The following is a 23,998-nucleotide window of genomic DNA, read 5'->3' as shown; positions in this document are numbered from 1 at the left end:
CTTTGAGGAGTTGATGAATGAGGAAAACGAGAGAGAAGGGAGAGTAGAAGAGGCAAGTATGGTGGACCAGGAAGTGGCAATGATTAGTAAGGGGGAAGTTAGAAAGGCATTAAAGAGGATGAAAAATGGAAAGGCAGTTGGTCCTGATGACATTCTTGTGGAGGTATGGAAGCATGTAGGAGAGGTGGCTGTGGAGTTTTTGACCAGCTTGTTCAATAAAATTCTAGTGCATGAGAAGATGCCTGAGGAATGGAGGAAAAGTGTACTGGTGCCCATTTTTAAGAACAAAGGTGATGTGCAGAGCTGTGGCAACTGTAGAGGAATAAAGTTGATGAGCCACACAATGAAGTTATGGGAAATAGTAGTGGAGGCTAGACTCAGGACAGAAGTGAGAATTTGCGAGCAACAGTATGGTTTCATGCCTAGAATGAGTACCACAGATGCATTATTTGCCTTGAGGATGTTGATAGAAAAGTACAGAGAAGGTCAGAAGGAACTACATTGTGTCTTTGTAGATCTAGAGAAAGCCTATGACAGACTGGAAAGCAGAGGAATGAAGATTAGCCGAAGTCAGACAGAATACATGTTCATGAATGATCTACGGATTAGAGACAGTGGCACTGAAGAGACAACAGGTAGCAGAGATGGAGGTGGCGGAAATGAAGATGTGGTTCTCTCTAGGAGGGACCAGGTTGGATAAAATTAGAAATTAGCTCATCAGAGGGACAGCCAAGGTTCGATGTTTTGGAGACAAAGTTAGAGAGAGCAGACTTCGATGGTCCAGAGGAGAAATACTGAGTATATTGGTAGAAGGATGATGAGGATGGAGCTGCATGGCAAGAGCTAGAGGAAGACCAAAGAGAAGGTTGATGGATGTCATGAGGGAAGACATGAGGCCAGTTGGTGTTCGAGAGGAGGATGCAGGAGATAGGCTTAGATGGAAAAGGATGACGCGCCGTGGCGACCTCTAACGGGACAAGCCGAAAGGAAACGATGAAGAAGAAGCACATTTCATACACAAGGTAAATCAATAGGCTTTACATGATTAAGAGCATTTAAAAACAAAGAAAGAAGAAACTGCTTATAAACATTTAAAACAAAGAGGGGAAAAAAAGTACAATTAAAACAGCTCTCGTAAAGGGGCACCACGTCTCTTTTTAGATGTGTAAAACTTGAGGAAAAAGTGACGGAAAAACCTCTATGTCTCATAATTTGAAGGTTGCTACAGGAATTAAATAAGAGTTCTAGATCCCAGAGGTCTGTTATCGTATCCAAACACACGAACGATACAGGTAGTGCATTTTATATAAAATTTAATGAAATCTAACAGGGGACTAACTAAAGGGAAACAATGCAGAGAAAGGGAAAACAAGGGACAGGTAAGCATTAGTAAAGCAGGTCGAACTTTGAAGTGAGGATGTACGGTGAGCAATGCATAAAACTGGGATTCCTGTTAAAACTGGGATATTTGGGTTAATTTAAACCCAAATATGCACCAATCTGTACTTTTGTAGACCGCACGTTGGATTTACATTGCGTGGAACACAATTTAGGCAGGCTGGTCGATCTCCCGGATGGTTGGCCGGTCCGGTAGAGGACAGGTGATTTTGACAGAAAAAGGAGGAAGAAAAAAAAAATGCTTCAAGTGCAGGGTGGCGAAGCCCGTGAGTGGTCTGATTGCCAGGCGCTTGGAGCGGAATTGCGCCACCCGTTTCCTTCCCAACGGAGCTTCGTCCGTGAGCTGCCCAACCACCTGCACGTGTGGCTCGGGGTGCTGTCAGGGTGCCCTGTGGCGAGGGAAGGTCAGCCGCATCCTCGCCACTTTGTAGCGAGAGGTGGGGCTTCCTGGCTGGGCCGGGTTCTTCTGCAAGGTGAACGAACGAGCAAGCGCGAGCCAAGGACAAAGGAGCTTCGGCCTTTTATGCACAAAAGAGAGAGGGGAAGTGCCCATCACCTCCACCCGGGCACGAAAAGGGAGATAGACCGCCTCTTAATACTACTTTTTTTATAACTAGGATTATTTCTGGTTTTAATCCTGTAGGAGTAAAAGATTAATTATTGGATCTCAGATAAGGAAACTGGCTTCTTGCTTTGCATTGTCACGCACACCCTGTTTAATCCATGCAATGAGTGTTTCAATTCTATGTGGGTGTCCCGAGAGCATTTAGTATTTGCAATCTGGCATTTGTGCTGTGTGGGGTGAAACGTCTCATCCGGTTCAGTGGACAAACAGATTTGACATCAGACATTCAAATTGGAAGAAATACAATCACTAGGAACACTGGTGTGGTGGTAGACACTGGGAGCATTCATGCAAAGTTCTTAAAATGTCCCACAACATTCGAATTCGATGAAGCTTGTCCCGAGTGTTGTCGCCGTTGGCAGTAACCCTCCACCCCCACTGGGTGTCGCTGGTGTGTTATCCATTGTCCCAGAGGTCTTGAGTTACATTTCAAAGGGAAACCTGTCCTTTTATCTTGGTATGCGGGACCAGCGGATTTTCAAACTTTTCAGGTCGATATCTTCAGCCCTGCACACACAGGGGGTCTTTTGATGACTGGGAGCCCAGGTTTCTGGGGTAACTATTAATTATTTTAAACTTTGGGTGAGAAGTCAGGTTTTCTAGTCTCCGCTTTGATGAGCTCCTTCAGACTGGCTGGCAATTCATTTAGCATCCGTGTGAGATAAACCAGGCATCCCCGTGACCGTGTGTCTCGGCGGGGGAGTGGATACAGGAATGCAGCCCAGTCCAAGATTGGGGGTCATGGTGCCATCTGGTGAGAGCATGTCCATTACAATTGTATCTTCTGTGCTTTTCTTTGTGGCTTAGTTCAGTAAGTTGTATTCCAGCAATGCACATAGCAGAGGTATACCAACTTTTCTCCCTTAAACCACACAATTTCATATCCGACTCTCTGTTATTAAATTACTTTCACCTGCACCACCTTTCAAAATATTTTCTTAATAATTCCATGTTCTTTTTTTTTTTCTTCAACATGTTCATTTAACTCAAAAACATCAAGATTTGAAGAAGAATTGCCTGTATTGAAAAACTGCCTGTTCTGCCAGATGTCATTATGTTAATCATAACATTGAGATGAATGTTCACAGACATAACAAACAATCTGTAGAGTGGAGCTGTACTTTATTATATTGTGTGTCTGCAGGGTCACATTATGAATTTGGACTGTGAACCTTGACTTTTGTGCGCTACAATATATTTTACATCAAGAGCTTAGTTATAGGCTTTTCGTAGCCATTTTGACATTGTAAGGTGGATACAAAAATGTTTCCCCGCACAAGCACAGTGTGTTGACATGGGATTGGTTCCTTGGTTTTCTTTGCTACCACATTTTTATTGTTTGTTATGAGTGCTCCCATGTGAAAGAGTGCATTAATGCTCAAAACTAACCAGTGATGCACTGAAGTTTCAGCCGCAGAAATGTTTTCAGCAGAAAATAGCCCAAAAGTCGGTTGTTTGGTTTTGGCCCGAAATACTTTTTCCACCGAAATAAAACGCCCGAAGTAGCACGTCAAGGCCAGCATGCACGAGTAAGTACACGTCAAAGTAAAGAATCATTTTCTATTACCAAGCAATGCCCTATAGATCATTGCTGAATATCCAGTTGAATTGACTGGAAGGTCACGTTATTACACACACCCTACACTCACAGTTTGATAATGACATATTCTCAACCATAAATTTGACACAAGAATTAGTAATATCTATAGTGACTATGGCTCGGTTGTCACTGCAAGCCACCCCACCCCACCACAACCACCAACTTGATAAACTCCATTCTGCCTGTGGCTGCTGTGCGAGACGGTCACTAAATGACACCTGCTGGACCTTAAATGAATTAGCAGCTTCCCGTCAAATCTGGATTCCAGTATTCAAAGTCTCCTTTCTTTCTTTTGACGATAGCGACGAAAAGGTTGGGAGATCCTCTCTCGAATAACACCAATCGGGGACAGATCGACAACGATAGATTTATTATTTGGATATTCCACAGATTGAACTATTACTCCCGGACGTTGCGTTATGTTTAATCACTGCCTTTTCAGGAACGCAAATACGGCAATGAACTATTTGTTTAATATTAAAACATACATGCAACGCGCTTCCAAACGCCCACTGGGAGCAATTGCTAGGACACAGGCGACACCCACTGGCGTTTGAGAGTTACTGCAATGTGGACTTCCATTCGGGGTTTCGTTAACTGAAGATAAAATGTCTGCTTCGATATTTCACGAACTCTGCAGAAATATTCCAAATTTATGCTTTTATGTCTATGTCATTGTGTCAACTTTACAGGTCCAGCTGCAAGACTTGAACTGTTTGTTTTAATTTCAAGCCAAACAGCATGAAATGTGATTGAAAAATAAGCAATTGAGCTGCCAAGCCTAAGTTTAAACAATCATTCTATGTGCTTGATCTATGAGTAAGAGTACAAAGTTGGGAGTGTTTTATATATGATTTTTACACCATTTTTATGGCTTAATTGTAGAATAAAATTCAAGTCGATGGGCGTGGTCTTCTCCGGTTCCCTTTTGGACACGCCTCCTGGGTATTTAGCCTTTGACTCCCGCCTCTTCTTGCTCTGTTGTGTCTTGGTCTCTTGTGTCCTGCTTCTCTGCTGTCCTTGCTGGCTAATCTCGCCAGCCACTGGGTGGCTTCAGCCAACACCCTTCCCCTTTCTTTTCCTTTGTCCTCCGGTGGCTCTGGTGCCACCGCGTGCGCCTTCCTCAACTAAGCCGGTGGCGCTTTTGATCGACTTCGATCACTTTTCCTAGCCGCGATCTGTTAGCATAGCCTCAGTAAGAAACTTTTTCTTTGGAAAGCTTACGTTTATTATTTCAAAAGCAACAGCCATGGATGGACGCGATGGCTTGGCACGTGTTCGTCAGCCTTTTAGCTGAGCTTTCTAGCTGCTAGTTAGCTAATGGTTTTCTGGGGCGGGGGGTCGGAGGTTACGTAATGACACAAACAGCCATGGGGTGGCGCCCAAGGACTGTACTGCAGTAATCAGAATCAGAATCATCTTTATTTGCCAAGTATGCCCAAAAAACACACAAGGATTTTGTCTCCGGTAGTTGGAGCCGCTCTAGTACGACAACAGACAGTCAATTGACAGAGAACACTTTTGAGACATAAAGACATTGACAAAGACAGTCACTGAGCAATAAAGGGTTGCTAGTTATCTGGTAATGCCGGTACAAATATTTTTTTTTTTTGTACTTTTTTTTTTTTTTTTTTTGACAATTGTGCAAAACAATGCAGAGTCCTCTAGCACTTAGAGCAGTTCGAATGACTAATATTGCAATAGTCCGGTGCAATGACCATTGTGCAAAGGGCGCCGAGACTTCAAGCGAGTAGTGCGATAATATGGGACAATGTTGATTGTGCAAATGTTGCAGATATTCCTCAGTCAGTGTGCAAATGGATCAGACGCTACTCTGGCATGAGTGGCCAGTATTGGTCAACAACAGATATGCAAATAGTGCAGCGTGGCGAGACTACTACAGTGAGTGCATGAGTAATATATAATTGGCCGAACAGAAATGTGACAACGAACTCAAGTAAAAAAATTGCCAGCAGTGTGCAAATGGAGCAGATGCTACTCTGGCATGAGTGGCCAGTATATGCAAATAGTGCAGCATGGCGAGACAACTACAGCGAGTGCACGAGTAATATATAATTGGCCCGACAGATATGTGACAACAAACTCAAGACAAAAAAATTGCCAGCATGTTGTAATGGAATTGTAGGTTCGGTGTTTAAGAAGTTGATCGCAAGAGGGAAGAAGCTGTTGGAATGTCTGCTAGTTCTAGTTTGCATTGATTGGTAGCGCCTACCTGAGGGAAGGAGCTGGAGACTGGGATGCGGAGGGTCCGAGAGGATTTTGTACGTTCTTGTCTTAGTTCTGGCAGCGTGCAAGTCCTCAAGGGTGGGTAGGGTGGTACCGACAATCCTTTGACTGTCCGTTGCAGTCGGAGTTTGTTCTTTTTGTAGCAGCACAAAACCAGACTGTGATGGAAGAACACAGGACTGATTCGATGACCGCTGTGTAGAACTGCCTCAGCAGCTTCCGTGGCAGGCCGTGCTTTCTCAGAAGCCGCAGGAAGTACATCCTCTGCTGGGCTTTTTTGAGGACGGATTTGATGTTGGTTGCCCACTTCAGGTCCTGAGAGACTGTAATTCCCAGGAACTTGTAGGTCTCGACGGTTGACACAAGGCAGCTGGAAAGCGTGAGGGGCAGCTGTGGCGAAGGATGCCTCCTGAAGTCCACGATCATGTCTACAGTCTTGAGCATGTTCAGCTCCAGGTTGTGTCGGCCGCACCACAGCTCCAGCCGCTCCACTTCCTGTCGATATGCAGCCTCGTCACCGTCCTTGACGAGGCCGATGACAGTGATGTCATCTGCAAACTTCAGTTTGACTTGTTGCTGTTCGGCTTCTAGTTTGATTTGGACAAGTAAATGAGTAAGCTTTAATAAAATTTTTATTGATATTGATTCTATATTAATTTTAGTGATTTATTTATCAGTGTGACAATCTTGGTGGGACTTTCAGAAAGTCCCAGTCAATACGACAATCTTGACACGTTAACACAGCTTGGAGGTAACTAAAGACCTCGTCCCGGGTTATGAAGAATCTGTCAAAGATGCTAACCTTGAAGTCCTCAATGGGAAAATCCTGTTACTAAAACCAAAATTCGCAGACCAAAACACAGTTCGACAATTACACCTCGACAGTCTGCAACCATGTCCTGTGACTCACTGAATGACTCCAGCGACCTGTCAAACAAAAAAGAGAAACAGCCATTTTGGCGTCTTCTAGGTATTCTAACCGTTAATGACACATCAAAAAAATTTACTTGACAACCACACTTGAACGTACGTTCCAATATGACGGACTCATGGATACTGCAGCAGACATCACGGTCATGTCCGAGGACGTGTTTGACTTACTGTGTGACAAATTACAGCAGGAGGGTCGGACTCTCAACTCACCCCTTTGCCCTAGTTAACACCAAATTAGACTCGTGTCGTTACATTGGACAATAGGGCCACATTGCAGAATTCATCCTGTGTTCATGTCAACTGTCAAATCAGTACCTTTGCTCATTGGACAAGATCTGTCTGATATACCTGTCGTTTCATGCCATTAATTTACTATAATAGGCGCGAGATTTATGCACAGGTGCGGAGACCCCTGCGAAGGCCAGAACACACAAGAGAAACCACCCACAGTGCTACACTATGAGCCTCCTGGATGCGCCGCCTCTCCCAAAACCGCAGCCAAATTACATTTTTACAAAAGGGGGTATACACCGGTAACGCCGACGATGTCCACCAGTGGCCGTCCTCGTGACACTGGCCATTCTTTCAAGCTTTTGAGACCACAGGACCCCTTGCAAAGTGCACCTCAGTGCCATTTTTACCACCCTGCCCACCCTTTCGTTTCCCAGGCAACGCCTTGGACCTGACTCTTCTGTTGCACTTGCAATGACCACTTGGGATGTGCATTTCCTTCTGTGCGGGTTCCCAGCCTTTCTCTTCCCCTCTGCGTTGTTCGTGATATTGAAAGTGCCTGCTTTTCGTTTGATCTTTCTGTGGCTCGCCTTGGCCGCCACTCTTTCAATTCTTCCTTTCTGTGTGCCAATATTCCAAATGTATGCCTTGACGTCTGTGTCTATGTGTCAACTTTACAGGTCCAGCTGCAAGACTTGAACTGTTCGTTTTGATTTGAAGTCAAACAGCATGAAATGTGATTGAAAAATAAGCAATCGATCTGCCAAGACTAAACTTTAAACAATCATTCTATGTGCTTGATCTATGAGTAAGACTACAAAGTTGGGAGTATTTTATATTAATATATGATTTTTACACCATTTTCGTGGCTTAATTGTAAAAATCAAGTTGATGGGCGTGGTCTTCTCCGGTTCCCTCTTGGACATGCCTCCAAGGTATTTAACCTTTGACTCCCACCTCTTCTCGCTCTGTTGTGTCTTGCTCTCGTGTCCTGCTTCTCTGCTGTCCTTACTGGCTAATCTCGCCAACCACTGGGTGGCTTTGGCACTGGGTGATTTAAAAGTACATTAATAAAATAAATCATGATAATAAAATATAACCTTTATTCGTCCTACAATGGGGAAATTTGCATCATTTCAGCAGCAGTAGTAGATACAGAAAATGAAAGAAGAGGATGCAAGAGAAAACATTTGGCTGCAAATGTACACGGCATTACAAGGTTGATGCAATAAACAAACAATAACAAAGATGAACTTTTTTTTACTATAATAAATCAAATTTGCATGTCGCAATTAATTATGAGAGACATGTTGCTGTTCCATCATCATGCTAGCTACGACGAGCCCAAAGGGAGCGTGGAGATCCATCCCTCTATTTTCCACTTATTCTCACTACGGTCGCGAGCGTGCTGGAGCCCATCCCAGCTGACTCTGGGCGAGAGGTGGGGTACACCCTGAACTGGTCGCCAGCCACTTGCAGCGCACATAAACAACAAACAAACAACCATTCACATTCACACCTCCGGGCAATTTGGAGTCCTACCACGCATGTCTTTGGGATGTGGGAGGAAACCGGAGTACCTGGAGAAAACCCATGCAAGCACGGGGAGAACATGCAAACTACACACAGGCGAGGCCGGATTTGAACCCGGGTCCTCAGAACTGTGAGGCAGATGTGCTAACCAGTTTTCCACCATGCCGCCCTAATGGAGATCCGAATGAAATATATATATATATATATATATATATATATATATATATATATATGCAGTGGGTACGGAAAGTATTCAGATCCCCTTTCATTTTTCACTTTGTTGTTATGCAGCCACTTGCTAGAATCATTTAAGTAAAAAATGTTCATTCATGTCCACACAGCACCCCATATTGACAGAAAAAAACGGAATTGTTGAGATTTTTGCAGATTTATTAAAAAACAAAAACTGAAATACCACACAGCCATAAGTATTCAGACCCTTTGCTCTGTATTTAGTAAAAGCACCCTTTTGAGCTAATACAGCCATGAGTCTTTTTTGGGAATGATGCATCAAGTTTTTCACACCTGGATTTGGGGATCCTCTGCCATTCCTCCTTGCAGATCCTCCCCAGTTCTGTCAGGTTGGATGGCGAATGTTGGTGCACAGCCATTTTCAGGTCTCTCCAGAGATGCTCAATTGGGTTTAAGTCAGGGCTCTGGCTGGGCCATTCAAGAACAGTCATTGAGTTGTTCTGAAGACACTCCTTCGTTATTTTAGCTGTGTGCTTAGGGTCATTGTCTTGTTGGAAGGTGAACCTTCAGCCCAGTCTGAGGTCCTGAGCACTCTGGAGAAGGTTTTCGTCCAGGATATCCCTATACTTGGCTGCATTAATCTTTCCTTCGATTGGAACCAGTCGTTCTGTCCTTGCAGCTGAAAAACACCCCCACGGCATGATGCTGCCACCACCATGCTTCACTGTCGGGACTGTATTGGACAGGTGATGAGCAGTGCCTGGTTTTCTCCACACATACCACTTAGCATTAAGGCGAATAAATTCTATCTTGGTCTCATCAGACGAGAGAATCTTATTTCTCACCATCTTGGAGTCCTTCAGGTGTTTTTTTGCGGGCTTTCATGTGACTTCCACTGAGGAGAGGGTTCTGTCGGGCCACTCTTCCATAAAGACCCGACTGGTGGAGGGCTGCAGTGATGGTTGACTTTCTAGAACTTTCTCCCATCTCCCGACTGCATCTCTGTAGCTCAGCCACAGTGATCTTTGGGTTCTTCTTCACCTCTCTCACCAAGGCTCTTCTCCCCCGAATGCTCACTTTAGCCAGACGGCCAGCTCTCGGAAGGGTTGTGGTCTTCCCAAACATCTTCCATTTAAAGTTTATGGAGACAACTGTGCTCTTAGGAACCTTAAGTGAAGCAGATTTTTTTTTTTTGTAACCTTGGCCAGATCTATGCCTTGTCACTGAGCTCTTCGGGCCGTTCCTTTGACCTCATGATTCTCATTTGCTCTGACATGCACTGTGAGCTGTAAGGTCTTATATAGACAGGTGTGTGGCTTTCCTAATCAAGTCCAATCAGTATAATCAAACATAGCTGGACTCCAATGAAGGTGTAGAACCATTTCAGGATTGATCAGAAGTAAAGGACACCATGAGTGTCACAGGGTCTGAATACTTATGAGTGTGTGATATTCCAGTTTTTCTTTTTTAATAAATCTTCAAAAATTTCACCAATTTTTTTTCTTCTCTCAATATGGCATGCTATGTGTACATAAATGAGGGAAAAAATGAACTTAAATGATTTTAGCAAATCGCTGCAATATAACAATTTAAGGGGGTCTGAATACTTTCCGTACCTACTGTATATATATATATATATATGTATATATATGTATATATATATATATATGTATATATATGTATATATATATATATATATATATATGTATATATATATATATATATATGTATATATATATATATATATATATGTATATATATATATATATATATATATATATGTATATATATATATATATATATATATATATATATATATATATATGTATATATATATATATATATATATATATATATGTATATATATATATATATATATATATGTATATATATATATATGTATATATATATGTATATATGTATATATATATGTATATATGTATATATATATGTATATATGTATATATATATATATATATATGTATATATATATATATGTATGTATATATATATATATATATATATATATATATATATATATATATATATATATATATATATGTATGTATATATATATATATATATATATGTATGTATGTTTTCGGTTTCTGTCAAGAGTACTTTCCGTACCTACTGTATATATATATATATATATATATATATATATATATGTATATATATGTATATATATATATATATATATATATATATATGTATATATATGTATATATATATATATATATATATATATGTATATATATATATATATATATATATATATGTATATATATATGTATATATATATATATATATATATATATGTATATATATATATATATATATATATGTATATATATATATATATATATATATGTATATATATATATATATATATATGTATATATATATGTATGTATATATGTATATATATATATATATGTATATATATATGTATGTATATATATATGTATATATATATGTATGTATATATATATATATATATATATGTATGTATATGTATATATATATATATATATATATATATGTATATATATATATATATATATATATGTATATATATATATATATATATATGTATATATATATATATATATATATATGTATATATATATATATATATATATATATGTATATATATATATATATATATATATATATGTATATATATATATATATATATATGTATATATATATTTCCAAATATGGAAATTCAGACAAAATGTTATGATGTGATTTTTATGGGTTGGCAACTCTACAGTCATAGCCATATATGCAATTTTATTAATAAGTGGCATACTTTATAATTAATAATTGGCAGGTTTGATTTATTTTTATATTTTAATTAATGTAAAGCGCTTTGTGTTGCATTTTTGTATGAACAGCACTTGGAAATCAGTTTCTGTTTTCGGTTTCTGTCAAGAGTTTTCATTTCGGTGCATCACTATAACTAACCTCTGGAAATCATTTGCGTAATAATTAATGTAGCATTGTTCTATGAAAATGGTAATATTTATATTTTTATACCATTTTAGTGTCTGAAGAAGTCAACGAGGAAGCAGAAAAGGTCTTTCTCCAATTCTATGTCAGCACACCTGCAGGGCCACCACTCCGTCAGATTATAAGAGACGGAGAAAAAAGACGAAGGTTTGGTGAGTTCAATATATCAGCGGTAAACGTTTTGTCACTTAGTCCATTCATTCCACCGTAAGAAAAGGGGGGGATTGCTGTTTAAGTCCATGATGTCACAGAAATTGTAAAACTGTGGAAACTGCAATATTTCAGAACCAAGACTGTAAAAAACTAATGCTTGCAGGTTCAAAGAAGAAATTTTTTATTGCACAATATACAGCTGAATTTCACAATAATCCGTTCCCCCTGTATAGAATGGGTACGGAAAGTATTAAGACCCCCTTAGATTTTTCACTCTTTGTTATATTGCAGCCATGTACATTACTCTGTAACAAAGTACTACTGCTAAATTATTTTCGAAGGTAAAGCCCACCTGCGGCATGCAGTGATGAAACATGAAGAAGCAATGCGGGTCCATAGTCTGTGTAAAATCTTAAGGAAGATGGACATACTGCAAGATGTACTAACAGTAACACACAAACGCTCACTGGACAAATACTCTGAGCTGGACCAAGAGGACGATTTTGACGAAACTGTAGAGGCACCAGAGATACAGTGTAAGTCTAAAATTGGGCAGCACTACTCTCCAGTGCGTTCCAAATGATTATACAAATGATATTTTTCTCAGAATTTCCTTAATTGATACAAATGACTTATCATTTTCAAGTCAACAACCCATTTAATTCAAATGTTTTTGAACAAACCTCCCAATGATAACAGTATTTTTGGGGAAAATAAAATACTTAAAATGCACTGCTCCAAATTATTATGCACAACAGAGTTTCAAGATATTTGAGAGTTTTTAAAGAACTGAAAATAGTCATTGATTTGAATTAGCAGCATTCAGAGGTCAACATCATAAGTTAAGTTTAATTTTGACACAGGACCCTTATTTAATAGCATCTTCACAATTCTTACATTTATCTTTTGAATTTCTGAGTTTCTGCTTGAATTTCTTAGAGATGTTGCATTGTCATGCTTGAAGATGATTTTGTAAATTAAAGCGTTTTTCTTTTGCTACCATGGAAGAAAGTGGTCAGTCAGAAAGTCCACATACTTTTCAGAAGTCAATTTCGCACCTTCATGGACCCTAAAACGGCTGACAAGCCCTTATGGTTTTGAATAAAATAGCTTTTGATTTCAGTAAATATGACCTTCTAATGCTGCAAATTCAATAAAAGACTATTTTCAGTTCTTTAAAACCTGTCAGGTCTTGAAACTCTGTTGTGTGTAATAAATTGGAAGAGTGCATTTTAAGCTTTTTATTTAAAAAGCTAAAATACTCTGTAACGGATACTCCCTACCAGATATATGTGACTGATGGCGCACCAAAAACTGATGACCTATGCATTTCTACCCCTGAATGCTCAGCCAGCAGACCAGGCCTCCAAAACCAACGGACATCTGTCTTAACTGAAGTGCATCCGTAAAACTAGATAAAGATCCCTTCACTGCCGTCAGGGGACTTCGCGATAACAAAGACCTTTCAGTGTGGACAGCCATTGGTTTATTCATTCATCTTCCATTTCGCCTATCCTCACGAAGGTCGTGGAGTGTGGACAGCCAAATAACCGGATATCTGGGGGCCTCATGACCTGATGTGGAAATTCTGAATAATTGAAGACAATGGATTTATTAGTTAAACTGGCCTCCATGGATTTATTAGTTAACCGGCCGCCCCATGAACCCGCCAGAGGCCCTTTGTTGACATTCTTAACCTCCAATAGGACCTCTCCCACCGGACTCTCTCGGGTCAACAGTGGCACATGAGTGACCCCGCTGGTACTTAAGAGTCACTGCAAGCTGAATTTCAATGACAAAAATACTGTGTGTTAAATTCCTGCTCTCAAACAGACAAATCCTGCATAAATGTTCTCAGTGTTATATCGCGATATCAATGTCATTAATGACTGTTTCTTCTTACACACGTATGCTGTCAAGTCTGTTTGAAAAGAACGATATGATTGTGTTTTACCTCAGACGATACGAAAAGTTACATCATTGACATCAACTGTACCTGCTCCACCAAACAAAATGTGAAACAATCATTGCATATGCATACCATTATGTGTGAGACAATGCAAAAGCTGGGAATTATTTTTATTTTAAGATATACTGGGTTTTAGCCCATTGATAAACTTAGGGTGAAATTCAATAGTAGAGGTGTGGTCTATTGTCCCACGCTGGTCTTTTGACCCCTCCCTAAAGGTACAAAAGTAGCAACTCTTCTCCTCATCTCTCTTTCTCTTGTTTTCCTGCTACGCTCCAAAACCTTGGCACCGGCAAACCCTCCCCCCTTTCCCTTTGTTTGTCCCCACGTGGACCGCGATGAAGGCTGTCTTACAAGAAGCCTGCAATGCTGCTTCTGTTTTTTTCCCAGGCGGGGCTTGTTCGCACTGCCCCAGGAGAGACACTCCTGGCATTACCACAAGTTACCCTCGCAGTCTAGCGCAAGAGCGTGGCCACCAACAAGTACAAGTTCGTGCATAACAATTTGGGATGAACCTGTAATTTTCGCAGTCAAGTCCCTCTGCATCTGTTCCCTGAATTTCTCTCTAGTTTTCATTAAATTTCCTCTTAATTAAACCTCCTGTTGTGTACTATGTGTGTTTGAGTGCAGTAGTTGACCGCTGAAATCGATAACTATCATCCTATTGAATGTAGCGAGCCTTCTAGAGAACAGAGATTGATCAAGAGGTTTTTCTTCACTTTCCCTAAAACTGTAAATATAAAAAGAGACTTGCCGCCCTATACGAGACAAAGATAGCTTTGATTCTAACGTTCACTTGAGTTACCCCGGAAGTAAATGCAGGTGTTTACTCTCCGACTACCCTTTTCAAATTAATCATGCTTTTATGCAATCAATATACACTACAAATGTTATGAACCTCCCAATGGGGAGGTTTGTTCACAATCATTTGAATTCAGGGTTTGCCCTGCCACTTTGCCATCTCAGCAATGGCTATTTGAAACAGGATGTGGCGATGCGAATATTGCCCATCTTGCCACGCTGGCGAATCGAAATCACCTGCGTCAAAACCCATGACAGCTTTACTCAGCCTACTAATATTGACCACCAAAGATTTCGAATATTATGAAAATTCTCCTTTTTCCTTAGCTAGGTAGATTCCTTAAGATCCTTCTTTATGATTATTATATAAACAAGTGAATCATCAACACTTTTGCTGTAATTGATGAGAACATTAATTAACATTTAATATCGTTAACTATTACAACTGCTTTTGTACTCACATCTTGGTGATGTGTCACTCTTCATTTTATCTCTATACTCGGCTGACACTAACAGCAGTACTACTGCAACTGGCATGAGCATCATTATTACATGTTTACAAGACATGAAGTTAAAACAATCAGTCAATATTCTACTGCGATAGAGGTTTTTTCTTTTTACAATTCAATATTAAAATAAAGATGTGTTAGTTACATGAATTCATCACAACATTTAGGCATGGTCTACAGGAAAGAGATGTTTATTGTCTGTAGTGGCTGCATCCAGTGTTGTGTTGGTCATAATATAAAATGATTTATTTCTTGCATTTAGTGAATAATGCTAAAGATAAACTTCCCCCCAAAAATCACAAGCTAAATCGTAATCATCCATCCATCCATCCATTTTCTGTACCGCTTATCCTCACTAGGGTAACGGGCGTGCTTGAGCCTATCCCAACGATCTTCAGGCAAGAGGCGGGGTACACCCTGAACTGGTTGCCAGCCAATCGCAGGGCACACATAAACAAACAACCATTCGCACTCACATTCACACCTACGGGCAATGTAGAGTCTTCAATCAACCTACCATGCATGTTTTTGGTATGTGGGAGGAAACCGGAGTACCCGGAGAAAACCCACGCAAACACGGGGAGAACATGCAAACTCCACACAGGCGGGGCCGGGATTTGAACCCCGGTCCTCAGAACTGTGAGGCAGATGTGCTAACCAGTTGTCCACCGTTCCGCCCACAATCACAATATTAAAGTCATATATTTTATTTAATCGCAGTAAGAGTATTTTCCCAAATCATTCAGCCCTTGTCCTGATTGATGACTCGGTAGTTTTACTTGGGCCCACATCGTTAAAAGCTTAGCGAGGACATGCTGAGTGTGGCCAAAGGTTTAGCCACATAAAAACACATGATGGTGTGGCTAACTACACACGTGTAGATTTGTATACTGTTTCGCCACATTGTCTAAAAGGTTTCATGACCCAGTGCCAACCCTTTGAATTATATTCTGAAAGTTGATGACAGTAGGGGATTTCCCACCGCAAGAACCTTTGCAGGAACATATCTACTAGGTACCCTGGTAGCTTGAGTTCCCCCCGTGTCCCCACCGGAAAAAAAACTTCCAGGGTACGGAAGGTTCCCCCTGGATTATTTCATTCCTCCTGGTGGATAGGGTCTTCTGAGAGCTACTAGGAACTCTTTGAGGAGGCGGGCTGTGCTGGCAAATGCTGATTGGTTGGACAGACCTCTGTAGGCATTTTTCATTCACAGAGCCACTATTTCTGGATGTGGCATCGCGCAAGGTTAGAAATAAAAGGATTAAAATACAGCGGAAAGCAAAACTTCCAAACATCGATCTTTACATTTTCCCATTTTCCCATTCTAAGATGGCGCCTACCAGTGTGGTCGCCTCGGTAACGCGCTCTCTAGTATTGTCTTTGTTTTTGTGTTTTTTGTGTTTTTCGTCCGTCTTTGGAGACCTTACACGACTCACTTACACAAGGGGAGACCTGCTAACCATCAAGGAGTCTACTCCGGACTTTCTGTCACCAACTTTCAAATATCCGCTAATTTTTTTCCCCCGAGTTACTCACCGTAGCGGCGTCCGCGGTTTTCGGCGCATGGAGACGGAAGCGGCGCCACAGAGCGAAGCGAGCCGGCATTCAGGTGAAACTCCGCAAGAGAGGACACAGATTGGCGTTCCCGTCGATCCACCTCGCGAATGTACGCTCCCTACCCAACAAAATGGACGAGCTTCATCTTCTGTTAAAGACCAGTAAAGACTTCGGACGTTCCGCGGCCATGTGCTTCACGGAGACCTGGCTCTGCGACGCTGTACCCGATGGCGCCGTTATGCTTCCCGGTTTCCATTCATCGAGCGGACCGCGACATGGAATCATCGGGGAAAACAAAGGGCGGCGGGATATGCCTCTATATCAACGAAAAATGGTGTACGGACGTCACGGTGCTCAGCACACACTGCAGCCCGCATTTGGAGTCGCTATTCTTAAACTGTAATCCATTCTACTCGCCACGTGAGTTCGCATCATTCATTGTCGCTGGCGTCTATATTCCGCCTCAAGCTAACACGAACGCCGCATTGCTAACACTCGCCGATCAAGTCAACGAAATTGAAAAAAAACACCTCGACTCACCCCTCATTATTCTCGGGGACTTTAACAAAGCTAAACTCAACCACGAACTCCCTAAATACAAGGACTGTCCTACCAGGGAAAATAATACTTTAGACCACTGCTACACCACGGTAAAAAAACGCATACCGTGCTATACCTCGTGCAGCCTTGGGCTCGTCTGATCACTGCTTAATTCACTTAATACCGACGTACAGGCAAGAACTTAAATGTGCGAAGCCTACAGTGAAAACAGTCAAAAAGTGGACAAATGAAGCCAAGATGGAACTTCAAAGCTGCTTAGACTGCACAGACTGGAGTGTCTTTGAAAATTCAGCTGGCAGCCTGGATGAATATACGGACACTGTCACATCCTATATCAGTTTCTGTGAAGAGGTCTGTGTACCAACAAAATCATTTCGCACATTCAACAACAATAAGCCGTGGTTCACAGCTAAACTTCAGCAGCTTCGCCAAGCTAAGGAGGACGCATATCAGAGCGGGGACAGGGCCCTGTATAATCGAGCTAGAAACCAGCTGACCAAAGAAATTAACATTGCAAAGACCTGCAATGATTGCAAAGATTCTGAGTTGGAAAAACAGTTTAGCACAAACGACTCTAAATCAGTCTGGCATGCATTCCAGTCGCTGACTAATTACAAGCGACGATCCCCCCAAGCTGAGAACAATAGCACACTAGCCAACGACTTGAATACCTTCTACTGCAGATTTGAAAAGGACAGTTTCACACCACACACCAACCCGGCCGCACCCGCGACCACAATCACACCTCTGACCTCTGCGTTAACCATCCATGAACAGGATGTGAGACGCATCTTCAAACAACAAAAGATTAACAAAGCGGCAGGCCCGGACCACGTGTCCCCATCCTGCCTCAAAGTCTGCGCGGACCAGCTCGCGCCAGTCTTCACTCAGATCTTCAACAGATCACTGGAAATGTGCGAAGTTCCATCCTGTTTCAAACGCTCCACCATCATCCCAGTCCCCAAGAAACCTGCAATCTCGGGTCTCAATGACTACAGGCCTGTCGCTTTGACATCTGTGGTCATGAAGTCCTTTGAACGTCTTGTGCTAGACCACCTCAAGAGTGTCACAGGTCCCCTGGTGGACCCCCTGCAGTTTGTCTACCAAGCGAACAGATCTGCGGATGATGCAGTCAACATGGGACTGCACTTCATCCTAGAACACCTCGACAGTGCAGGGACCTACGCGAGGATCCTGTGCGTGGACTTAAGCTCAGCGTTCAACACCATCATCCCTGAACTCCTTTCATCCAAGCTTCTCCAGCTCAGCGTCTCACCTGCCATCTGCCAGTGGATTTACAGCTTTCTGACGGGCAGGACACAGCAGGTCAGGCTGGGGGAGACCTCATCCACACGCAGCATCAGCACTGGGGCGCCCCAAGGTTGTGTCCTCTCTCCGCTGCTCTTCTCTCTCTACACGAACGACTGCACCTCAGCGAACCCGACTGTCAAACTCCTGAAGTTTGCAGATGACACCACTGTCATCGGCCTCATCAAGGACGGTGACGAGTCTGCATATCGACAGGAAGCGGAGCGGCTGGAGCTGTGGTGCGGCCGACACAACCTGGAGCTGAACACGCTCAAGACTGTAGAGATGATCGTGGACTTCAGGAGGCATCCTTCGCCACAGCTGCCCCTCACGTTGTCCAGCTGCCTTGTGTCAACCGTCGAGACCTTCAAGTTCCTGGGAATTACAATCTCCCAGGACCTGAAGTGGGCGACCAACATCAACTCCGTCCTCAAAAAGGCCCAGCAGAGGATGTACTTCCTGCGGCTTCTGAGAAAGCACGGCCTGCCACCGGAGCTGCTGAGGCAGTTCTACACAGCGGTCATCGAATCAGTCCTGTGTTCTTCCATCACAGTCTGGTTTGGTGCTGCTACAAAAAAGGACAAACTCCGACTGCAACGGACAATCAAAACTGCTGAAAGGATTGTCGGTACCCCCCTACCCACGCTTGAGGACTTGCACGCTGCCAGAACTAAGACAAGGGCGTGCAAAATCCTCTCGGACCCTCCCCACCCCGGTCACCAGCTCTTCCAGCTCCTTCCCTCAGGTAGGCGCTACCGATCAATGCAAACTAGAACTAGTAGACATTCCAACAGCTTCTTCCCTCTTGCAATCAACTTCTTAAACAGCTAACTTATAATTCCATTACAACAAGCTGGCAATTTTTTGACTTGAGTTCGTTGTCACATTTCTGTGGGGCCAATTATGTATTACTCCTGCACTCACTGTAGTTGTCTCGCCGTGCTGCACTATTTGCATATAGTGGCCACTCATGCCAGAGTAGCATCTGCTCCATTTGCACACTGATTGAGGAGTATCTGTAACATTTGCACAACCATTGTCCCAGATTATCGCACTACTCGTCACTTTAAACCGCATACACTCCTTGAAGTCTCAGTGCCCTTTGCACAATGGTCATTGCACCGGACTATTGCGATATTAGCCATTCAAACTGCTCTAAGTGCTAGAGGACTCTGCATCTTTTTGCACAATTGTTGTTTGTTGTTGTTTTTTGTCAATGTCTTTATGTCTCCAAAGTGTTCTGTAAATTGACTGTCTGTTGTACTAGAGCGGCTCCAACTACCGGAGACAAATTCCTTGTGTGTTTTGGACATACTTGGCAAATAAAGATGATTCTGATTCTGATTCTGACTGAGTCGCACTTGGTGGACAAGGAGCTTTGGTTATGCGAAAGCCGGGCTCAGCGGCGAGATCCGCTCCCACCCTGGGGGCAAGTTCCCCCGCTGGCCGACTCGGTCCCGTGAAGGAGCGGAGGTCCGAGGCCAAGTGGGCTTGTGCATCTCCCTTGGCTGGGCCAGGGGAGACGAACACCATCGTGAGGCTGGAGGCGGGGATGTTCTGACGGTCCGGTCTCGTCAGTTGAGGGGGGGGAAGAAAATAAAAAACCTTCCCAGGCAGGAGCTCCTCCAGCCTGTGGAAAAATGCCACGGTTGCTATAGTGCAAGATCAGGAAATGAAGCCCGGCTTTTTGTCTGCGTTTGTATGTTCACAAATCAATATTTGCAATGTACAGTCTGTTTTTTTTTTTTTTTCATCCAAACACATTTAAGGATACCAAATACTTCACACTGCTCTATTTAAAAAGGGCTGTCCATGAAGTCATGTATTTTTTATTTATTTATTGAACCTTATTCAGGTTAAGGTATTTGAAGAAACAATAATTATAATAATACTAATTTTAGCAGGCTCCGAGGACAGCTGAATCGGCGTCCCAATCCCGCTACAGGGCGAGCCAGGCGAGGAGGTGCTGCTTCTGTTTACTCCCACTACTTGCAAACGGAACTGGAGCAGGAAAAGGACGTCTCTGATTGGCTGTTGTCACGCACATTCCTGTCATGTTAGATTGAGAAAATACCCACACAGCTGATAACTGAGATCCGCGTTATTAGGTAACCCACGGACTCTCCTGGCAGGATACGCGCTGCTCCAATATTATTGGCTCCAGGACACTCGCCGCTGCACTATGACGCGTGTAGTTTGTGTACGTGGGTACAAACATTCACTCGCCACGTGACATGTAGCGCTCTGAGCTTCACCCGGCAAACGGATGATTTAGTCGCATCTGGACCCGGGAAAGTGATCATTTCGGACCCTGGTTGATGACTTCAAAATTATGACGACTCAATTGTATCAACTATTTGGGAAAATCTGAGAAAAATATCATTTCCATAATAATTTGGAACGCAGTGTTCTTTCATCAATGATGAGAATTCCTCTGTCATAAAATTGTGTGTGGCTCTCTCCATTGTCAGCTCAAAGTCACCAGAAGCCAGACATCACTCCACTCAACCATTCTACAGTCCAAGTAGCAGATATTTTCCAAAGATTGGTGAGTTATTTCATGAAAACCTACTCAATTACATAGCTTTCTTCTCGAAATTGTGTTTAAAATTATACATTTCCTTGTGCTTTAGGGGCCATTGTCAGTGTTTTGTGCTCAGGCTCGCTGTGGCCCGGTGCGTCTGATCTACCTGCAGAGGAAAGAAGGTGGACTAGGCCTCACACTAAGAGGTGACTCACCTGTCTTGGTGGCTGGGGTGGTCTCTGGAGGTTGTGCAGCGGTGAGACAACACCCTTAACCTTGAAATGTGGTAGTTATATCTTATGCTCATACTGTAGCATAGGGCAGGATTCCCCAATTAGTTCTCGCTGAGGCCCAAATTAGATCACGGTTGCCAAGTCGCAGGCCAAATTGTCTGGGATTTTGGTGATTATTTTATGTGCAGATGTTATTGTAATTATTGTTATAAGTAGTATGAGTGGTAGTTTGTTGTAGTAGCAGATATAGTATAACTGCACAGTTGAAAGAAAACAAGTCCAGTATCAGTAATACATTTTAGAATATCCCTGAAGAATATTTGAATGGACTGAACATGATCAGTTTGATCAATAAAACAACAGAACTACAGCTCGTGGTGCACAAGAGGAAAAAAGGGTATCCTCAGGTCCGGATAAATGATAACTTGTGTATACATAAACGTGGAATATTTCTGCATGCCAATATCAGTTACATTGATGCTGACTGTGAAACAGTGCACCCCTTAGTAAAAATAAATATCCAGAGTAAGTGTCAAGATGTCCAAATGGCTTTTAGCATTCCACACAGCCACCTGTCAGTGGCATTTCTACAACCACATTCACCTCAACAAAAGTAAAGTAAGAATATAATTTTGTTAAATTTAATTATTTTAATGATATTTGATATGATATGATATGATATGGTCACATCTTAGACCTGGTCATCTCTAAGGATGTTGAAATTCGATCAGTTGACATTAAGGATATGGCTATTTCTGACCATTTTCCAAATCAGCAAAATAATAAAATGATACTACATCTGAAGCCACCCAGGAAAACTCTATTACCATGTCAGAATGTATAAATAAATAATCAATTGGTCACTTCACTGTCTAAAACAGATAAATAACTGTATGAGCCAAAATTTGCTGCAATTAAACCACAACAAAACTTAGATAAATGTTTTTGGCAACAAAGAGCAGTTCGTAAATAGCTGGAGTCACTCTCTTTAAAACCAAAGACCAAGTCTGAAACCTTGGTGTACTTATAGATTCCGACCTGACAACAATCATATCAAATCAATTACGAAAACTGCCTTCTATCATCTGAAGAACATATCCAGAATGAAGGCTTGCATGTGCCAAGCAGACCAGGAGAAGCTCATCCATGCTTGTATCTCAAGTAGATTTCACTATTGTAATGGTCTTCTGACTGGACTCCCCAAAAAGAGCATTAAACAGCTGTAGATCATTCAGAATGCTGCAGCTCAGGTTCAAACTAGAACAAAGAGGTCAGCGCATTTAACCTGGAAAATCTCAAATGTAATGAATGCTGTCGCTCCTATTAAAACTAAGACAATCTTGAGGCGACCTAGAACACTGCGGAGGAGCACAATGATGGTAAAGACCTCTAAATCAAAGTGTAGGAAAGCAGAATGTAAATGGAGAAAAACTAAACATTGAGTCCGAGTGGACCATGTTCCGCGCCTCCATTGCTGAGGCGGCCGACTGGAGCTGTGGCCGTAAGGTGGTCTGTGCTTGTCGCGGCAATCCCCGACCCCGTTTGTATAGTGAGGATGGAGCGTTTCTGACCTCGACTCGGGACGTTGTGAGTCGGTGGGGAGAATACTTCGAAGACCTCCTCAATTCCACTGACACGCCTTCCCATGAGGAAGCAGAGTCTGGGGTCTCTGAGGCGGGCTCTCCTATCTCTGGGGTTGAGGTCACCGAGGTGGTTAAAAAGCTCCTCGGTGGCAAGGCCCCGGGGGTGGATGAGATTCGCCCGGAGTTCCTAAAGGATGTGGATGTTGTGGGGCTGTCCTGGTTGACGGCAGGGTCCTCGAGGGTGCATGGGAGTTCGCCCAACCAGTCTACATGTGTTTTGTGGACTTGGAGAAGGTGTTTGACCGTGTCCCTCGGGGAGTCCTGTGGAGGGTGCCTCGGGAGTATGTGGTACTGAACCCCCTGATACGGGCTGTTCGGTCCCTCTACGACCGGAGTCAGAGTTTGGTCCGCATATCTGGCAGTAAGTCGGACTCATTCCCGGTGAGGGTTGGACTCCGCCAAGGCTGCCCTTTGTCACCGATTCTGTTCATAACTTTTATGGACAGAATTTTAAGGCGCAACCGAGGCGTAGAGTGGGTCCGGTTTGGTGGCTTCAGTATTGCATCTCTGCTTTTTGAAGATGATGTGTTTCTGTTGGCTTCATCAAGCCGTGATCTCCAACTCTCACTGGAGCAGTTCGAGTGTGAAGCGGCTGGGAGAATCAGCACCTCCAAATCTGAGACCGTGGTCTTCAGTCGGAAAAGGGTGACGTGCCCTCTCCAGGTCGAGGATGAGATCCTGCCCCAGTGGAGGAGTTCAAATATCTTGGGGACTTGTTCACGAGTGAGGGAAGAATGAACGGGAGCTCGAAAGGGGCATCGGTGCAGCGTCTGCAGTGATGCGGACTTTGTTTTATATTTCAGTTTTTCTTTTTTATTAAATCTGCAAAAATTTCAACAATTGCGTTTTTTTCTGTCACTATGGGGTCCTGTGTGTACATTAATGAGGGGGGGAAATGAACTTAAATGATTTTAGCAAATGGCTGCACTATAACAAAGAGTGAAAAATTTAAGGGGGTCCGAA

At 42.5% G+C, this 23,998-nt stretch overlaps 1 protein-coding gene across 1 annotated transcript in view; it reads left to right on the top strand.

Annotated features, from left to right (window-relative positions):
* The window catches only part of rhpn1 (rhophilin, Rho GTPase binding protein 1), a 99,442-nt gene that overhangs the window by 62,601 nt on the left and 12,843 nt on the right, over positions 1-23,998 (top strand). Inside the window, 4 exon segments of the mRNA XM_061780357.1 lie at positions 11,813-11,929; positions 12,272-12,466; positions 21,107-21,183; positions 21,269-21,415. Of these exon segments, the coding sequence (XP_061636341.1) occupies positions 11,813-11,929; positions 12,272-12,466; positions 21,107-21,183; positions 21,269-21,415 (536 nt within the window).

The sequence above is a fragment of the Phyllopteryx taeniolatus genome, chromosome 7 (assembly GCF_024500385.1).
Source record: "Phyllopteryx taeniolatus isolate TA_2022b chromosome 7, UOR_Ptae_1.2, whole genome shotgun sequence".
In the NCBI taxonomy this organism is placed as follows: domain Eukaryota; kingdom Metazoa; phylum Chordata; class Actinopteri; order Syngnathiformes; family Syngnathidae; genus Phyllopteryx; species Phyllopteryx taeniolatus.
Note: the sequence above shows the minus strand (reverse complement) of the source record. Positions and strands in the feature narration are given on the sequence as shown.